Source organism: Vipera ursinii (assembly GCF_947247035.1).
Source record: "Vipera ursinii genome assembly, chromosome: 1".
NCBI lineage: Eukaryota > Metazoa > Chordata > Lepidosauria > Squamata > Viperidae > Vipera > Vipera ursinii.
Window position 1 is genome coordinate 286,408,792 of NC_139512.1, and position 19,902 is coordinate 286,428,693.

Genomic DNA, 19,902 nt, shown 5'->3' on the forward strand with positions numbered 1-19,902 from the left:
CTATGGAAAAAACTAGCCAAATATATTTGTTCCTCCCCAATGAACAAAATGAACAAACCTGGATTTAAACAGCATCGGTAGAGTCTGTAAATAGATCTGAAGGACTTCCTGAGGCAAACACCTTTTTTGATAGCCACTTGTTTGACTAAAAGCAGTAGTTGCATCAGTTTGTTGGGAGTAATGAGCCAACTCAACACCTCTCTGGAGCACTGGGTTGAATATATAATTGTACAGTTTCCACTGAATAATCTCATTGCCTTTTTGGATCAAACTACAAATATGACTAGCAATCTGCATGCAACGCAATTTGTCATCATCCTCAAAAACAAGGCTCTGATAGGCCTCCAAGGCATCCCATTTCAGAAACATATTTTCAGATCCTCTGCTAGGCAAAATTCCTTGAAACCTGTATGGAGCTGATGAACTTGACACTGATACCTCAGTAGCATTCCCATGTAGGAAGTCATCAAGTTCTGCAAGTTGATCACAGTCAATGCTACAGATGTTGCAAGAGGCATGCGTCACTTTCTGGGAAATTTGCAATCCTCCAAGTTGATCTAAAATAAACTTATTAAGGATGCTTAATATATGTGGCTGAAAATTCTTGAATGTTTGTGATCTGAAGGAATGAAGCAAAGGGCTAATTACTGATTTAGGATCCATGCAACAACATATGCCTACATTGTGGATTCCAGTTAAGATCTGAAAACATGTACTGTTCAGAGAAAGTTTTTGCAGCAACCTCAGACACTGATGAGCACAAACAGCAATGCAGCAACACCGGTCAGGATAATGAACTTCCCCATCAGCTGTTTCTTCAAAAGGACTCTTAGAAGCTTGACTTTTAAAAGTAGAAACAGACAATCCTGAGAGATCTCTGTGGTGATGCATGAAGTGGGAATACTCACATCGTCTGTGCCGTTTTCTTGTACACACAGACTGATGAAGTTGTTCTGATTTTACCTTTTTGATAGTGCTGATTATTTTCATAATGCTGTTGATGAGGGCTTTGAGACACTCTGATGCTTCTGTGTTGACCTCTGTGCCTCTTGCACATAATCCTTCCATCTGGATTGCTGTGGTTTCAAACAGTTTGAAACCCTGCTGCTGTATGAATTCGTGAACCAGATCCATGGCTTGGCTAAAATAAATTGGATTAGAGGCTGCACTCTGAAGACAGCAGATTAGAATTTGCAGAACTCCTTCTATGAACTCAGGCAAAAGAAGGAATCTGTGGCGATTCTGTGAGAAAAGGTTAACTTGCATTATGTTTTGTAAAGTTCCTTGTGATCTTGAAGCAAAAGGATTAAATAGTGTATCTAGAATGCATTTCACTTTTAAGGCTGCTTTAAGTAAATCAGTAAGATTTTTTCTCAAATTGCCAGGCATAGTCTCGGCATTATTAACATCCATTGCCATAAGGTGCAGCACTGTCCTAAAGAGCATTCTCTGAACCAGAGCAACTGATTCTCCTGTCCAACTTAATGAAACAGCTTCATTTTCAGCAGCACTATTTATATTATAACAATCTCCAAGTTTAGATAAGAATTCCGTTAGCGTGCCTATCACACTGGCTGCCAATGCAGACTTGTGGTTCAATGCAATATCAAACTTACATATTTTTTCTAACAAAGACAGCAAAACACGGCACAAATCAAAGGGAGAGTTGTCTAAACAACTGGCAGATGATGTAACTGACACGCCTGAAGCCTGAACAATACTTTCTTGAGCTGGAATGGACTGTTGAGAGTTTGTATTCTCCCTTCCATAATTACAACTTTGGACCATTTCAGATTCTATAAAATTGCCTCCACTTGTTACAGATTGCTCTTTAGACTGGTTTGCTAGAAGAGGCTGCAGAAGCTGTGGTCTCCTGTGCCTTATCGTAGTGCTAGTCTTCTCATCTGAATTGCCTTCTGAATCAGAGGTGGAGATTTGGGATTTCCTTGCATCCCTCACCGAATATCGATGAGTAGTTTTGCGCTGGCGTCTGTTCTTCCAAGAAGTATTTAGCTTTCCAGAAGCCTGAGCAGACAGATGAACATTTTCTCCTATATTTTGTTTTTCCTGAGTAAGTTTCAGAGAACCTAGGGTTGTCTCTTTGGTCAAACATACTTCAACAGAGAAGGGCAGATTAAAATCTGTTGGAAAACAGGAAGATTATTTCAACTAACACTAGAATCTCACAGCTTGAGATACAAATGTTATCATCATACAAATCTAGAAGCAAATTTATCACTTACCAACCTATCACTCATAAGATCTTTAAGGACTGAAAGCTATGCAAAGGACAAGACCTAATTGTGTAATATATGCACCTAAAACTTTTGACATGATCTAAATGAATGCTATTAAGGTTCACCTTGTAATAAATATAATGTATTTAGTCAATTCAAATGTGTCCTGAACCAAATTCATCTTCTTTTTGGTAACATATAATAAGAACTATAGTTTTTAAATATGAAGTGCTATACTTTTTGTTTTGAAGAAATAATTTAATGAAACTAGCTGAAATAGTACACAAATTTCACATGTAAGTTTAGCCCTTGAACATAAAAACTGATACCAAACTTTGCATATGAACTCTTTAAATCAAAGCTAAAAAAATCTCAGCCTAATTTCAGACACAACTCAGCTCAGTACCCTATCCACAATGTATGACTCTTCGTTTTTCCAAGTTGTCATGAATATTTACGAAACATTTTAAAAAGTATTTTATGATAATTGAGAGATGCAGCAGAATAAAATCATAAAAGCTCTATGTATTAAATAACCTTGCTTTTATATAGTTATATGTACAGAAATTTTAGATGTTCATTAATCTGTGAAAATAGGGACGCGGTGGCTCAGTGGGTTAGGACGCTGAACTTGTCGATCAGAAGGTCGGCAGTTTGGCAGGTCGAATCCCGAGTGTCGCGTAACAGAGTGAGCACCTGTTACTTGTCCCAGCTTCTGCCAACCTAGCAGTTTGAAAGCACGTAAAAATACAAGTAGAAAAACAGGAACCACTACGGTGGGAAGGTAACAGCGTTCCGTGCGCCTTTGGTGTTTAGTTATGCCGGCCACATGACCACGGAGATGTCCTTGGACAAGCGCTGGCTCTTCGGCTTTGAAACGGAGATGAGCACCAGCCCCTAGAGTTGGAAACGACTAGCACGCGTGTGCGGGGGAACCTTTACCTTTACCTAATCTGTGAAAAATGTACTTAAAAATGTATTTTAAATTCATGCATCAGAATTACAGAAAACTTACCTATGGCCTTTTCTTTCTCCACAGGTATTTTCCATACTAGCGGCAGAAGTGATAGAAGGAGAGTAAGAAGGTCTTCTCGACAGGTAAGCTCCTATTAAAGAAACAAAAGTGCATACTTTTATGATAATTCACAAAATATAATTTACCGCATTTTCATAATCAAACCTGGATTAAAAGTTTATTTTTACTTTTTTCAAAGCTTCTAATGCCAATTTACAGGATTCTGTCTTAACATTTTAACCATTTAAACTGAAGTGAAAAAAATTACAGGTAATCCTAAAAGCAATGACTGTAATGGAGCCTCATCGGTCCCCTTTTTCAGGTCAAGCAGTCATTAAGCGACCAATCATAAACTGAGGACTACCTATAATTCAATAGAGCTCTATCCTGAGAAATGTTCTTTCTTCCATTTCTCAAAATTTTCTCTATTTCTTTCCATTTGACCTAACGTTTAGTTTTAAGACTAAAAATGCCTTACATAATCGGTGCGTTCCTCAGACTTCCTCTTAGGTTTCAACACAGCTAAATTCACAATAACATTTTAGAATAGCTGGCAGAAGTTTGGAGTACTGTTTCATAACACTTCTACGCCTCCTTCCCATTTTCAGACTGCTGTATTTTTCTAAGGCAATTGCTTCACAGAATTCAGTTTTATTACACACTCCTTTTAACCTGTACATGAGTAACTTGGGAGTTGCCCTGCTTTACCTTTCTATTTAATCCAGGTGAGACAACAGATACCCTGATCATTTTTACCAGTTATTTTTAGATGATACCAAGGCCTACATCAATTTCAATCATGTTTTTCTTTGATCTCTGGATAAGTTGGTAGATTTTTCTTTTTACTAGCTTGATTGATTCCAGAAAATACTAGCGTATAATGGGTTCTTGCCTTGTCTCCAAATACTGTTTAATATTGACATTAAAATGATAAATGAAAAGCCAAGTTTGGAAAAGAAGACCATTAGTGTGACGACATACAGCTGCAAAAAATATTGTATAGCCACAAAAATAAAATAGTAAAAAATAGAAGTAATATTGTCTAAGACAGTAATGGCTTAATCAGGCTATTAAATTTGTACTGGCTGTGTTTCCATGGCAGGTTAACTTGACAAATTGCAACTCTGGTTTGTTTTTAAATAACAAGATATTTAAACCTGCTTATTTACTTCATTTATGATTCAATGTATTATGAATACTCTGAAAACATTACCAAATTTAGTTAACCACGAGTGAACTGGCTGGAATGAAATCCTGTCCTTTAAGTCATTCATATCTGATTACTTCATGTGGCAAAAAAAAACCCCACCATATCCTACATTATTAGTACAGTGGCTAAAAGCTACAGCACTGGCTCCCATCTTATAACGTTGGCCTAATAGAAGGCTTTTCTGTGAACCATACAACAACACCAGTCAGCTGATTGGCAAATGCATTTGTCATCCTGATCCTGGCTGATGTAAAAATCCAATTTCCAAACAGAATAAGAAAGTGATCCCAATTAGTCAGTCTTTCATTCAAATAGATATTGTTCTAGCTAAATGCATCATATTTTGACAAATGTGAAAACAACGTTTACCTGGTCAATGATGGAATTAAGCTTAGTAAGCAAAATGAATCCACGTCCTTGGATAAGATATTCTCCAAGGGCAGCTATGTGTGTTTTCTCTTCCTCTTCCTCCCTGGCTTCCACCCTTTGGTCCACTGCATTACAAAGATGGCTGACATCAAACAAAAACTCTCGTGCCAGAGAGTTACTCGCACTGCTCATATCTGAGCTGTCACAAATAAACAAAAAAAAATAACATTAAAAAACATGATTTCCACTGATGTAAGGAAACTAGAATAACCTATAGTTTGTATAGGTATCATTTTTTAAATTTGTGCCTTTGAGTCAGTTTTTGACTCCTGATAACTGCCTCAACTAGTCCCTGCAGTTTTCTTGGCAAGGTTTTTTTGGAAGTTGTTTGCCATTGCATCGTTCCTATTGTATAATTTAGCAACCTAAAATAGATTCATTTGTCAGCTAACTGGCTGCTACTATAATCTATATTATGGTACTAAATATTTTGTTTGCTAGATTAGAATATTTTCCCCATATATTAGACAAAAGATACGTGAGAAATCATCTTACATTGCAAGACTGACATCAGTATTTAATCATTATTCTAATTAAACAATATGCATGTTATTGGGATACATAGAGAACAGGTACTTTTTAAAAAAAATTTATACAATAAGCTAACATTTGTTAAACAAAATGATAGAAGCATTTTCCACTGCAAAACTGTTCAGTTTCAAATAAATAGACATTAAAACAGTTTGAAAAGCTATTAACAGAATTGGCTTTGAATAAGCTATGGTATAATACATTCTGTTCTCATCTGAGCTGGATAGAAGGAGAAGAGAAGAATAGAAAGATTAAAACAGAAGCATGTTAGAGGAAATATATTTAAAATTTATGCACAAATTTAAAATTCTAAAAAGTTGCATAACAATTAGGATGGTCTTCATATCCGTTCCCTGAAAAGAAAATTTGTACAAGGAATGCTATATTTATCTGCTTAAAACAGCTCTTTCTCCAAAAACTTCCTAGGAAATTACTTCTAATGCATAACACACAAGGCAAAATATACGGAGATCGAAGAAGAGTGTCCTTTATCAATTCAAATTTACATAAGTCCAAGTTGGAAAGAAGGAAGTGTCCGTACATGGTAACATTATAAAAATTGGAAGCGATCTTGAAATTTTATTATTCACTTTATCCACAGTTAAGACACTAATGAAATATGATCTAAGATACACACGTATTTAACTTTTCTTAAAAGTCAAGTAAGACGTATGTAAGCAGTACTCAAAAGATATTTATGTTAATTTTAGTCTGTAAAGTATACCCAGTTTAATTAAGACACATGAAAACCTATGCAAGGTTTAGGGTCATAGAAATCATCCTGCATCACAGGAAGACCTACTATTTAACTTTTAAAATTATAATTTATTTGTTTTTGCAAACAGTAGAATTGTAATGGAATTACCCTGTTTTCTACAATCTTTACCCTGATCTTGATTAAGTACGCTTTCATGCTTATTTTAATATCTTAAGAAACACTCACTCCCCAAAACTCACCAGATTACACTTCCTCTCTCATTGATAGTAATTATCAAGCGTTAAATAGATACGTTCTCAGTACATCTGTTAGCAACTGACCTGTAAAACAAGGCATATATGAAATAAATAAAAGCTAATAAAATAATGTGTCTATAAATAATTGTTAGAATTCTTCACAAATTAAAGGCTTGCTTACAAAACACAAATTAATTCCTAATGGCTGCATATTGCATGCTGAATGTTTAATCTATACTGCTTCCAAATGGGATCTGTATACAGAAATCAGCAGAATACAGAAACTAATTAACTAAAGACAAGCTGTGTTCAAAGTGAACAGGTGAAAAGGTAATTAGGAAATGACCCCAAATGAACATTACAGCTATTCCAATCTCAGGTGTTTTTTAAAACAATTTCTATTGAAAATTTTAATTTACTATAATAAAAGCAAATACAAACAATTTAGTTCCCACAAAAGACTGCTTATTGATATAATTTCCTGGACTTGTGTGTTTTTTACCTTAAGACTTTACCTAATTTATTAAGAAACAGAAAAGGTAATTAATAAAGGTTATGTTTTAAAAATGTACTCTAATTTCTCTAAAATTTAAATGTTCTTTCAAAGAAAACTGATTTAGAAAGAAACAGTTTGAACAGACAGGTGGTAGTAGCTTCCTGCTACAACATCTCTCCCAAATTATTTCTTCCAAATTCACCCTTGCAAAATATTCAAATGTGACCAAAGACTTAAAAATGCTATACAAGCTGAATAAACAGTGTAATAAAAAGATGTAGCAAATGTTTTATTGTACAAAGATTTTTCTGAAGAAAATTTAAATAATAAACCAAGAACACATATTATGAACTAGCATGAATGGAAAATGTACTTTAAATAATTACTGTATTTTGTTTATATGCTTATCTCATACCTGAGGAGTAAAAATAATGCATTTATATCTAACTAAAATGACATAGGAGCGGTTTCTCCCTTCCTTCAATTCAAACATTAAGGTGGCATAAGATGCACAGAAATAATTGTACAAAACAAATTTGTTGAATTATTTCAATTGAGCAATCATTACTCCAAGTCAAGCACTTCATCCACTGATGTGATTGCAACCTTCTAAATGAGAGCAATAGCATGAAAGAAACCACAATTGAACTGTTTGCCAGAAATGCTTTTCTCTAATTGATGTATGCATTTCGATGATCACTCAATTCAAGTTACCAGTATGTGACTAATAATAAACTTTATTGACTGCACTGCTTGTAAAAGCATACAAATCTTAATATTCCTGCCCAGCAAGGGAAGACACTGAATGCCACATAAATGTGCAAGCTGGACCATAAGGGACACTCCAGAAAGAAGACTGACACAATGGCTAATGTTAACTCAACTTGGCAAATTTCCGGCAACAGTGGACCTGACTAGTGCCTCAAGGCATCACATGCTAATGAGAGCTGCCCTCCAAAATTCTGGATCTACACTTGCAATGGGTTGTGGTCATTGCTTCTGGGAATTCAGAGCAAAGGGGCAATGAACAAGCAAGGCTTAACTAGCTTTGCCGTGGCATGGCAACCATGGGTTGAACAACAACTTAAGAAAGATTATCTTTTTTTGCCTCAGAGTGGACTTGGAACAATAATAATTCTATATAAGAATGCGTGCACACAGTGTAAAAGAGAGAAAGAGAGGAAAAGAAAAAGCTAGTCCAAACTGGAATCAGTACCTCTTGTACCAATTCATACTTCTATAATCAGAATGCCTTCACATAACAAATTATTTCTGGACTAAGTAGGTTTTGTATTTGTTTGAAAAATTACCAGCCTCTAGCTAGAAAAGCAATATTTCTTTGATTCATATCTCCTGTTCTATTTTGGACCATCGGCTTATCTGTAATCCCTTTAACCTTCCCATATGCATTCTTACTCTTGGTTTTTCTATCTCTCTGCAAATTCAGATGCCCAGGATTCCTTGATCTGCAAATAACTGATTTTTTTTTTAAAAAAAACCTGTACTTATATACTACAATGTTCATTCAAAAATATTTAATGAATTTAAAAGGTACCTCAATGAACTTGACAGCAGATTTTGAATTTGTAATAGAAGTCCTTGGAAAAATGCATACAGTAAGCATCATCTTAAAGAAGTCGAAAAAGGAACACACTTCCTACAATAGTCCTGCATTTCTGGAAAATATATCCTTTTTTTCTTCAGATTTTTATTCATATTTTGGAGAAGTTGGAAATCTGGAGACAAGTGAGTTTTGTAACGGTTTAAGAATTCTTTAACCTTATCTAAGTTCTGCTTCTTTTTATAAAATGTATATATAATACAAGTTCAAATATATGCTCATAGTATGTGTACTCCAAAAGCATATATTTGAGGTTGTAGTATAGCAGACAGCAATATGCTCAAATCCCTATTAATTAAAAAGAAGCGGGGTGGATAATAATCGATGATTTTTTAAAAAAATAAATTTAAAAAATCAGATTTTTTTATTTAAATCAGATTTTTTTCATTTAAATTGGATTTTTTGATTTTTATCAAATTTATTTTAATAAAATGCTTTTGGAGTAAAAATGTATCTAAATATAGTTTTCTATTTCAGGTACATTAATAATTTAGTTTATTCAGCATGAAATGGAGCTTAGTTATGTAGCATGAGGCCATATATTCTGCAATATTTACATTTTTGGTAAACTCATTCAATGAATCCAAGCTCTGCAAGCTGAGATAACATGCACTGCACGGATGCATTCACATTTACCCAATTAAACACTTATTCAACAAAACATTTTTAAAGATATTTAAATTACTGACACATTAAATTATACATACCACAGAAGTATAGGCAAAAATAATTCTATCATCTATGTTCTTGATAGCTTCAAATATCTACTAAATTTATTATTGTATTATATTGGGCATAATTATTTAATTCTTTTTAACTCTTTTTTAACTTTTGTATTTACATTTTGATATTTATTGCCCTGTACACCGCCCTGAGTCCTTTGGGAGAAGGGCGGTATAAAAATTTAATAAATAAATAAAATTTAATAAATAAAATAAATTTAATTTGCACATATCATCTTTTAAATCATTATAAATCCAAGGATGTGATGTAGGCCAGAGGAGAATAAATGATTGAAAAAGTATCCATATTCTCTTCAAATGTTATATAATCCACCAACCTGATATGCAAATTTTGAGAAATAGCTGTTTGTTTAGAAAGTGTTTCATACATTTCCATGATAACAATTATCTCTACCAGAATTCAGATAAGAAAACAATCAAACAATTATTTTAAATTTGAATTTTCTGAAAAGATGGTATGTGTTCCACTGAACTACTAAAAGTGCAGGTTAAAAGAATTTTAGCTCAACTTTGAAAGTAATATGGGGAACATCTACTGACTTTGAATAAGTTCACTTCTCCTTGGCAAGACTGAGTGCATCCTAACTAATAAAGAAACCTTGTGATAAGATTCTGAGCTATTTTTTTCTGAAAAATCTTGAAGAATGTGTGAAGAAAACTTCAGCAGTCAATTTGGGATGTCAGTCTGATAACAAAAAACAGATCATAAAATCACTAATACATAAGCATTTTGAAGATAAGGAAGTAGTACTTCATTGTAAAATTAATTGCATTTTTTAAATTGGATAACTACACTCAGATTGTAGAAATATTGTGGACAGAATTATATGCTGACTTCAACAAACATGACATTCCAATACATATATATAAACCTAATAATTAAGGGGTTAAATTTGCAAAAGCTAATTATGTAGAAGGTGGATGGCAAATCTTTTTATGGCAAAGTAGTACATTTATTAGACCAAGGGAATGCTGTGAATGACATATATCTTGATTTCACTGAAGCATTTAATAAATTCTCTCATGATATCCTTGTGGACAAATGAGAAGAAGATAGCAACACAGCAGATTTCAAACTAAATAAGTGCACTCAGAAGATGTTTTGCATCATCCTGAAAAGAAGTAACTATGAGACTTTCCCAAAATTTTCTGTCCTTGGCCCAGCATTATTCAACATATTTACAATTGATTTAGAAGATGACTTACCAGATTTGTTAAAAAGGTTATTGTTGCGCTTTTACACTGTTGTATCGTTTCCCTTTTGATGATGGCCTTAGCTTGCTTTTACTATGTTACTATGTACATGTTCATGTACAACATAGGAAAATCTATTCTAAATAACTAATATTCATAAGTACAGTCACTGTCACCCAGAGATCAGAGTACATGAGTTCGGGATATAAAAATCAAAGCGCATAGTGTAAAAATGGGTATAAAATTAAATATAAAGAAATCAAGATAATGACAATAGGTACAACAATTAAGACTTAGAACTGACAATTAGATGTTGAAGTGGTAGATAAGCTCTGACTTTAGGATCAACAGGAAAGGAACAAACAGTCAAGAAATGATTGTAGACTAGTACTTGGTAGAATAGTAATGAAGGCCATGGTACAGAGATCCAGATGCTGTAATATGTCTACCTACAAAGATCAGAATCATGCAGGTGTTGGTTTTCCCAAGGACAGTCAGTGGAAAATAAAGCTGAATTTTTAAGAAGCAAGACAAAAATTGTATTGATGCTTATGAACTTTGGTGTTGGAGAAGACTCTTGAGAATACCATGGGTAGCTAAGAAAAGAAATGGATTCCTCAGCAGATCAATCCAGAATTCTCATGCGCAAATGACCAGGCTTTGCTCACAATACATAAAGTCCTGACTCTCTGTAGAAGGCTGTAATCCTGGGAAAGATGGAAGGAAAGAGAAGAAGAGGATGGTCAGCAGCAAGGTGGATGGACCAAGCTACAGTGGCCATGGATGAATCACCAGAAGACTCAAATACCAGATTAGGGATAGACTGCATTGGAGAAAATCTATCTGTGTGGACACCGACTTGGTGACATATATAATCAATAGGAACGAATAACAGAAAGCAAAACACAAGCCCAGTTTCAGTAAATTGCTTGGTAAATATGCCTAATCCATGGTAATTAATGACATTTGCTAAAATCATTTAAACACTCTGTCCTTCTATGAATACACCATTGTACTGGTTTTAGAGAAAGCTACAAATAATTTCTGTTATTGTTTTGTTAATTATAAAGTGATTCTTCAACTGGCTTATCTTGGTTCGTTAAAGTTTTTAAATACTATGGATAAATATCTATTTGAAAAGCTAATGTGTCCTCAATCTTGTTTTGAAAGATATAATACTGAGGATAAATTAGCTTTTCAAATAGATATTTAAGAGTGCATTTCAAATACCCTTAAGCAAAAAAAAGTGTATCAGCCCATGAAACTACCACTACTACTGGATTAGTCAATAATTTCTCATAACAATCTCTGTTCTAAAGATAAGCTTGAAGCTTTCTCAAAGGCAAGCTTGTTTTTGTATGACATCTCTAAATCAAACCAAATTCAGCATTGCAAGATACTTGTTATTAAATTACACAACATGTACCATATTTCACCGCTTTTCACTTTGGACTTCCAGTGAAAATTACAATTTACTTCCCCTTTCAGAATGCTTTATGAGAAGGGATTAGATAAGATACATTCCACTGCACCTGTGATCCATGACATTAAAAGCAAATTTTATTTCTGCAAAAAGTTGTGGAAATGTCCTTTAAGAGACTAAATTCAGAACAAATTGATTTTTTATATTGTAGTACTACTGGTAGAACAGCAGTCCTGAATCCAAAACAAGGTAGAACCAATAGGAGGAATAATAACAAATAAACCACAATTCTCTACACCAAACCAGAGAAGCCAAAATTATCCTGCGTTCTTCTCACACTGTCATACAAAAAACAATACTGACACATAAATGGAAGGGGAAAAAACTATTTTAAGGCAGCAGATAGACATCTTGCAGAGCCTCTGACTCACCCTCACAACAAACAGCTCCACCCAAAGCAATTATACAGAAGAGAAGTTCAGAAAAGTTCTAGGGCGTTCTTTAATTAAGAGGACCAGTCTAAAAAGCCAATAATGTTAGTAAAGAATTATCTGACAAACTTTCCTGAAGGATATTACTATCAAATTTTCCCAGTAATATCTAGCTAGTATTATATATTCAACTCAAGCAGAATATCAACAATTGTAATTATGATATCTCCCATAAAATTAGAATGGTGTGTGTTCCAGTGTGCAAATCTGAGTGAAGAGGCATTGTGTGTAGTAATTAAAATGTTGAACATACGTTCAAGTCCGGCCTCAGCCATGGAAGCTCATGAGGTGACTTTGGATCAGGCATGTCTTAAAGGATGTACTATGTATTCCAACTTGTGTTTCCAAAGGAAAGGAAGGATATGTAGCTGATCCAACAAGCAAATTAATAAAAAAATCTTGATGACACAACATAAAAGAAACTGGTTGAAAGCAAAAGATTTGCAAAGAATCTTTAAATACTGTATTGAGAGTTCAGGAAAAGACTTTCTGAAAAGGAAGTGGGCACATCCTAGAACTATGGATTAATTGCCCACAATGCCAACAAGAATTGAAACTCAACACCATAAAAACTGGCTCATCAGGCTAACATAAACAAACTGTTTCAGAAATAGATATACACTAAGATGGCTAATCTTAAACATTTGGAATATCTATGTCTGAAACATGATTGTGGAACTTGCAGTTTGCTTATAATTTTGCCTGATGAGCCAGTTTTATGGCATTAATCTTTTGTCATTTAATACAATGGTTGGGGTTGTTGAAAATGTATATGCACCTGGATGCACCAAAATCTCAGCCCACGTTAAACTGTCTAGACATAAAATATATCCTAAATTATACACAAAAATGTGCAATAAAGAAGGAACCATAAGTATTTCATTATGCAACAATGAAGGTAGAGCCTGGCTACTTTTAATAAATGTCCTTATATTCCTAATTACTGCACTTCACAAAGAAATTTGGCAATTATGAAGTCTTTAGGTAGTCATATCTTTAGCAGCTAATATATCCAGCTAAGCTTTTTCAGCAAAAAAAAACATTAGGATATTAACTGAATGACCATAGTACAAAACAAAGCCTCATAAAGGCAAATATATTTCTATATCAAAAAAAAGCTTTATTAGCCATGTACAGTATCACTTGATTACAGTCTGTGTAGCCTTACTGTAAAAGAGACTAATTGCAGCCATATTAATTGCAGGTGATCAAAATTTAGACAAAACAGCCATTGGCAATCTGCTATGACAACATGAGTGTTTTCTTTGCATAATATTTCATTTCAATCCCATACATCTTCATATAAAAGCTCTTGGTAACATGAGAATGAGAATGGTCGAGAATGAGAATGGTCTTTGCTTGACATTCTATTTGCTTTATTCTAACAATAAATAAATAAAGTATTACTGCCAATTAAAGTACGTAGTTATACTGAATCAGATAGGCCAATGATTCAACTCAATAGAAATCTATTCTAAGTGGTAATTTCTTCATTCACAACTACATTACAAGCACAGATATTTAGCCTTAGACATTTTGTTAAATTTAAAAAAACTAATTAAATCCACAGTATGTAGGCATCAGCTAGCTCTAGAAGACAGAGGTGGTGTCCTGATATCATGAAAACTTCAGATTAGAGCTTTTATTTCCACATACATTAAAATAACAATATATTAATGCTATTGCTATGATCACAGGAGTACATAATTTAATTTGAGTTAGAAAATGATCTAGGACCAAATCTGTTCTTTTAGAATTAAGTGAGTTTGAATTATTTCATTCCTTCATCTCAATATTAAATTGTGTTTTAAAATAGTTTTGCAAATAAATATATAGCCCAAATAGATTATTATACCCTTTCACACACTGATATTGTGAGCCAATTATCCTTTTGGAAGACTGCACTTTATAATTCTTTTCTTGCCTTCTTAACATATTGCTGATTTGTCACAGGGAATGAAGCAAATGATTATTTACTGTTCATGTTTTTACGTATTAAATTTACATGCTGCCCATCTCACTGTCAAGCGACTCTGGATGGTTTACAACAAGGGTGTCAAACTGCCGTACCACAGGCCAGACGCATCACCAGGAAACCGCGCCCAGCCCATTGCCGGCAATGGAGAAAAAGCTCGGATATGTTGTGCGATGTCGCGAGTTTGACATGTCTGGTTTACAACATCATGAAACAATATAAAACAATTAAAACGTTTAAAACGTTAAACCTTACAAATTAAAAGGTAACAAAAAAACTGAATAAAAAGGGACCAGTATGTACACAGGGTGGAGATGGCATTTTCTTCTAATCTTCTAGCCTTCTTTAAAGTAGGACACACACAACCATCAGAGCCCCAAACCAATTGCAGGGCCAGGTTTTCACAAGGCCAGCAGGTGTATCTAGCTCATCTACTGTCCATGTGAACAAAAGTCCTTGCTTACCATAAATAATCTACAATTTTCAGGTGCACATTTATTTGGCTGGTGTTTCATTCTTTCAATATCCAGAATTACATGGAAAAGTATTTGACTAGACTTCAAGCATGTGTTGCTTATCTAACAACTTTTACACCAAGGAAGAGAGATAAGGAATAATAAAGCATATATTTATTACATAATTATCAGGCATAAGAAATTTACTCTGATGCTTAGAATTGAAGCACTAGACTGTAATTACTCTTTTGTAAGTTCATCATGTTTTTAATGTGTTAACATACTGTACTTTACTTCTAGCCATTAGCTTATATTTCAAATTTGAATTTACATTCTAGATCTTTCATGTTTTTCTAGATGTGAATGTAATATAAATTCTTGAAGTTAGCTTGAAATCATGTTTGTATGTTTTTCAGTTATCTTCATCCAGAATTCAACACAAACTTACTAAAGGAGAAAAATGATAAAGATAACCTTCTAATTAGCATTAAAACACATACGGTTTCTGATAGCACAGATTATTTTTAAACTGTTTTATATTAACAAATAGGCTCAATTTAATCATGGCACTGAAATGTCATGTGTGAAATATAACTATAAAAAATATCCATCCGGATTTGGTTGAAATCGCTGCAGGGCCATCAAAAGTAATAATTTGTTATAAAGTTAGGGTTTCTTTTTAAAAAAAATGAGTTAAAATTATCAAATAAGAACTGCCCTGCAAACCGCATGAGGTCTTCAGAAAAGATAATTGGTAACATGCAAAGAATTATTTTCCTTGTGTTTGTTTAGTGTAAGAAATGACATGTCATGCAATCTAACAGAGATTAAGTTATCTAAATTAGTGGATAGGTTCTTCACAGAACACATAATGGCTGTAACGATAACAAATTCATATTGTGCTTAAAGTACCATAATAAAGAAGATAAAACTTTGGGCTGATGTATAAAAAAATAGGTTCTACTATCCATCTGGCTATGTAGTCCATTGAATTCATTGCACAATTATTTCTCAACCTAACCTATCTCAAATTTATATTTATTCTACAAATAAAAACAAGCAAGCCCTCCCCAAAATGATACAACCATCACAGCTTTTCAAAGATTAAAGTACACAGATTATCTTCAGTATTTTTAAGCAGTCAGATATCTTTGCTATAACATATAATACAAAGTAAATTTCCTAAATCCCCATTAACCTCAGAATGTATCATTCTTGTGTTATATCACAATGACCATTACATTAAAGCCATAGTAACATTACATACAAAACCCTCTTTGTAAAACAATTTAGGATTGCACTAAAATTCACATTAAAAAAAACAATCAAGTGAAGAAGAAATACAATCCATTGCTTGCTCATCCCAATTCTTCTAGGCTCAAATCAAGTCTGGATATAGCATCAACTGATTATGAGAGCTTGGCATTTAACGGTGTGGAGTAACTTCCAAACAATGAAGATTTTTCTTCTTTTGGGAACTCTGATGTGAGTAAAGCATTTTTAAACTCTTCTGTTTCCTTTCCAAATTAGCCATTACTCTTAAAGCTGAAGTCATAGAACATGTTTAACCAGATCAGATAACTTAATAGACACATCTGAACAAAACATTAAGCCTGATTAGTGCTAACATTGGTCTGGTTATTTAGTTGATTTTTAAGACTGTCCAACTCTGAAAAGTCTCTGGGCAGCTTTCAAATATTTGAAACACATCATTTATGCCTTACATTTTTTTATTAATCCAATCTGACAGTTTATAGTTCAATGCAGTATGCAAATGCCATCCAAATATATTATTATCAATAACCAAGTTATGTGTTTACATGAATTAGCACAAGTTGTCACCTGCTGAGTCTTGGGTTTTCCACAGCATAAACAAAACACTGGGGAATAATAAATTTAACCAAGGCACTTAGCAACAATATGAGGAAATTGTCCAAGGCCTCACAGGAAAGGAAAAACCATAAGTGCATTTCATATTCAAAATATCCAGCAAGGCTTGTGTTTATCCTCTGCTATAATGAAGTCCTCGCCTTCACTTGGCAACAGCATCTTGCTGCTGAGTTAATGAGAACTGGTGCCCAGGATTAACAGCGCATTGTTTTCCCTCTACTACACCCAACTTCAGGGCTGCTACAGCTAATTACTATCCCTTCTTCCCTACCATTTCCTTGCAGCCAGTCTGATGATCCCAGACAGACGTGGCGGCGGAGTTAAGCTGTCAAGAACAAGTCCTGGGTTCGTCCAAGCTGCTAATGTATCAGAGATGATGATGCAGAGGCAGCAGAGAGCCCAAGAGGAAAGGAGAGGGCAGAACCTAATTCTACACCCATGAAACAGCAATCTGCACTTACAGGATGGAGGCAGGACCTCTTCAAAGACAGAAACCTCCATTTGATTCTTGGTAAAAAAAAAAAACCACAAAAGTTACTGTCCCAAGGGCTGCCATATCTGAATGCCCCCCCCTGCAATTCCTCTTGTTGTTGTTAGTTGCGAAGTCGTGTCCGACCCATCGCGACCCTATGGACAATGTTCCTCCAGGCCTTCCTGTCCTCTACCATCTTCTGGAGTCCATCTAAGCTCACGCCTACTGCTTCAGTGACTCCATCCAGCCACCTCATTCTCTGTCGTCCCCTTCTTCTCTTGCCCTCAACCTTTCCCAGCATTAGGCTCTTCTCCAGTGAGTCCTTCCTTCTCATTAGGTGGCCAAAGTATTTGAGTTTTAGCTTCAGGATCTGGCCTTCTAAAGAGCAGTCAGGGTTGATCTCCTCTAGGACTGACCGGTTTGATCGCCTTGCAGTCCAAGGGACTCGCAGGAGTCTTCTCCAGCACCAGAGTTCAAAGGCTTCAATTCTTTGACGCTCAGCCTTTCTTATGGTCCAGCTTTCACTGCCATACATTGCAACTGGGAAGACCATAGCCTTGACTTATACGCACTTTTGTTGACAGGGTGATTGATGTCTCTGCTTTTTAGTGTGCTGTCTAGATTCCTCTACCGGGCAATAAAAACCCCTTTTAGGAAGCATCGTTGGAATGATGCTAAGAATTAAGGAAGAAATGCCGATCGCGCCAGAAAAGGATCGAAAAGGGAGGGGAAAGTGCCTGCAAGTTTTAAGTCCTTCCCGCCCCCGCCCTCTTCTTCCCTCCCTTTCGCCGCCAAGCAGCCCCGAGAGTGTTCCGCAAACCCAGATCACGTAGGAAAGAGAGGCCACGGGAATGCTGGCCAAGCCTGGCGGGATGCAACCCTAGCCGAAGCGAGTGCGGCATCGAGAGCTGCTCTAGGAGCGGAGCGAGGCAGCTCGAGAGGCAAGGCGAGCAAGCCTCTCCGTGCCAACCGGCAGCCACGGAGAGATGCCCCTCGCTCGCTCGCTTTTTAGGCGCCCAGCTCCGAGGCGGCTTGCGGCTCGAAACCCTTCCCTTCCTTCCCGCCGCTTACCTGCTCCCGCCGCCCGCGCAAAACCGCCTTGCCCAGCCCGGCCTTCCGCCAGCTTCGTCCTCCTCCCTTTGACAGCGAAGCCGGCGGCGGCGGCGGACAACTACTGCCGCCCATGGCAGAGCAGAATCCGGCCTCCTCAACGAGCCCTCCCTTTCCCACCTCCAGTCGCCAAGGTAACCCGAGAGCCCGCCCACTCCAGCAGCAGCCACTCCCTGAACCTAAACCACCCGCTAGGCCAGGGGTCTTCAAACTTGGCCCTTTTATGACTTGTGGACTTCAACTCCCAGAATTCCTCAGCCAGCAAAGCTGGCTGAGGAATTCTGGGAGTTGAAGTCCACAAGTCATAAAAGGGCCAAGTTTGAAGACCCCCTGCGCTAGGCCACGCACTGAGGGTTCCGCCCCCTCCCCTCCGAGACGCCCCTCCAACATCACGTGCAGCTGAAGGGCCAATGGGAAAGTAGATTTCAATCTTTGACCTCATTGACTGAAAGCTTGTTTCTTTACGCAGCGGCTGGAAAAGCCTGCCTTCTGACGGGAGGGGCGAGGGAGGGGGTGGGGGAAAGAACTTGGATTTCCCTTCTCGGTTTCTTAAATTCGTGGCTCGATTTCGTTTGACCTCGTTTTGCGACGTTGCCTTTACTGTGCCAGTATTATTTCGAACTCGGAGCTCTTTCTCTCAGCTTCAATCGTATTTCTGGATGCTTTTTTTCGCCCCCCTGCTCAAAGGTTGCAAACGCGGGTCACATACTCAAAAGCCAAGGAACGCTACAGCTTAGGATATTTTGTAAACACAGCCGTTGTGGTTCAAGGTGTTATGCAAACTCGGACAATTGGTTTGAGTACACCACGGATCAGTTATTGATAGGAAAACGGATAGTGGGAACCCAGTCTGTGATATTTAAGAAAGAGATCGGACAGCCATTTGTCTGAAATGGTGTGGGGTTTCCTGCTAGAGCCAGGGGTTGGACTGGAAGATCTCCAAGATCCTTCCCCGCTCTGTTATTGTGTTATACTTAATTTACAATGCAGTATATTGTTCAAGAAGTTAGGATAATTCGCTAAAACAGGATCACAAGCTCTGTCAAAATGATGAAAACAAGACTTCGCTTTGATGCAAACTCTGCCTCTTTGGCAGACAGATGATACTGTGGTGCAGTTACAAACGCAGTGGAGCTTGTTTTGCAATATTCTTTCATCAGTTTTCCACTCTGCAGTAAGCAGGAGGGGCAAATCATGCCTTGTGCTATTATGATGCAAACTAAGTGACTTCCCCTGATGTTAAGATACAAGTAAGAAAGACTCTGATATGTACTTTGATGCTGCAGTGCACAGTGCATCAGTTTTTATCACAATTTGTATTCGATGCCTATGTGTTGCCAGTTATGAAATGGGTGGCTTATTAAAAAAAATACTAGCAATTCTACAGTAGTATTGTCAGGTGCAGATTTGTATCATCACCTTGTAAATCAGTGTAGCTGTATAAAGAATAACATACTATTAAAAAGTATGTTTAACTCATTTTTGCGTCAGTCTTCACACAAAAAGAAACTGTAGCCCAACCTTTCAAAAACTTAACTGTAAAAGATGGACTAGAAATAAAAATTAAAACAAGCAAGAAAATGGTAAGAGAACACCTGTCTGACCTTGATGAATATAAATCACCGAGACCTGATGGATTACATCCCAGAGTTCTGA

The 19,902-nt window shown here is 36.1% G+C and overlaps 1 protein-coding gene across 1 annotated transcript in view; it reads right to left on the reverse strand.

Annotated features, from left to right (window-relative positions):
* The window catches only part of LYST (lysosomal trafficking regulator), a 98,156-nt gene extending 79,798 nt beyond the window's left edge, over positions 1-18,358 (reverse strand). The window contains exons 1-5 of the mRNA XM_083348208.1: positions 18,208-18,358; positions 6,380-6,460; positions 4,832-5,030; positions 3,253-3,343; positions 59-2,141 (exon numbers count right to left, since the gene is read on the reverse strand). Of these exons, the coding sequence (XP_083204334.1) occupies positions 59-2,141; positions 3,253-3,343; positions 4,832-5,023 (2,366 nt within the window). The 5' untranslated portion in view covers positions 5,024-5,030; positions 6,380-6,460; positions 18,208-18,358. The remainder of the gene's footprint in view (positions 1-58; positions 2,142-3,252; positions 3,344-4,831; positions 5,031-6,379; positions 6,461-18,207) is intronic.
* Positions 18,359-19,902: the final 1,544 nt, after the last annotated feature.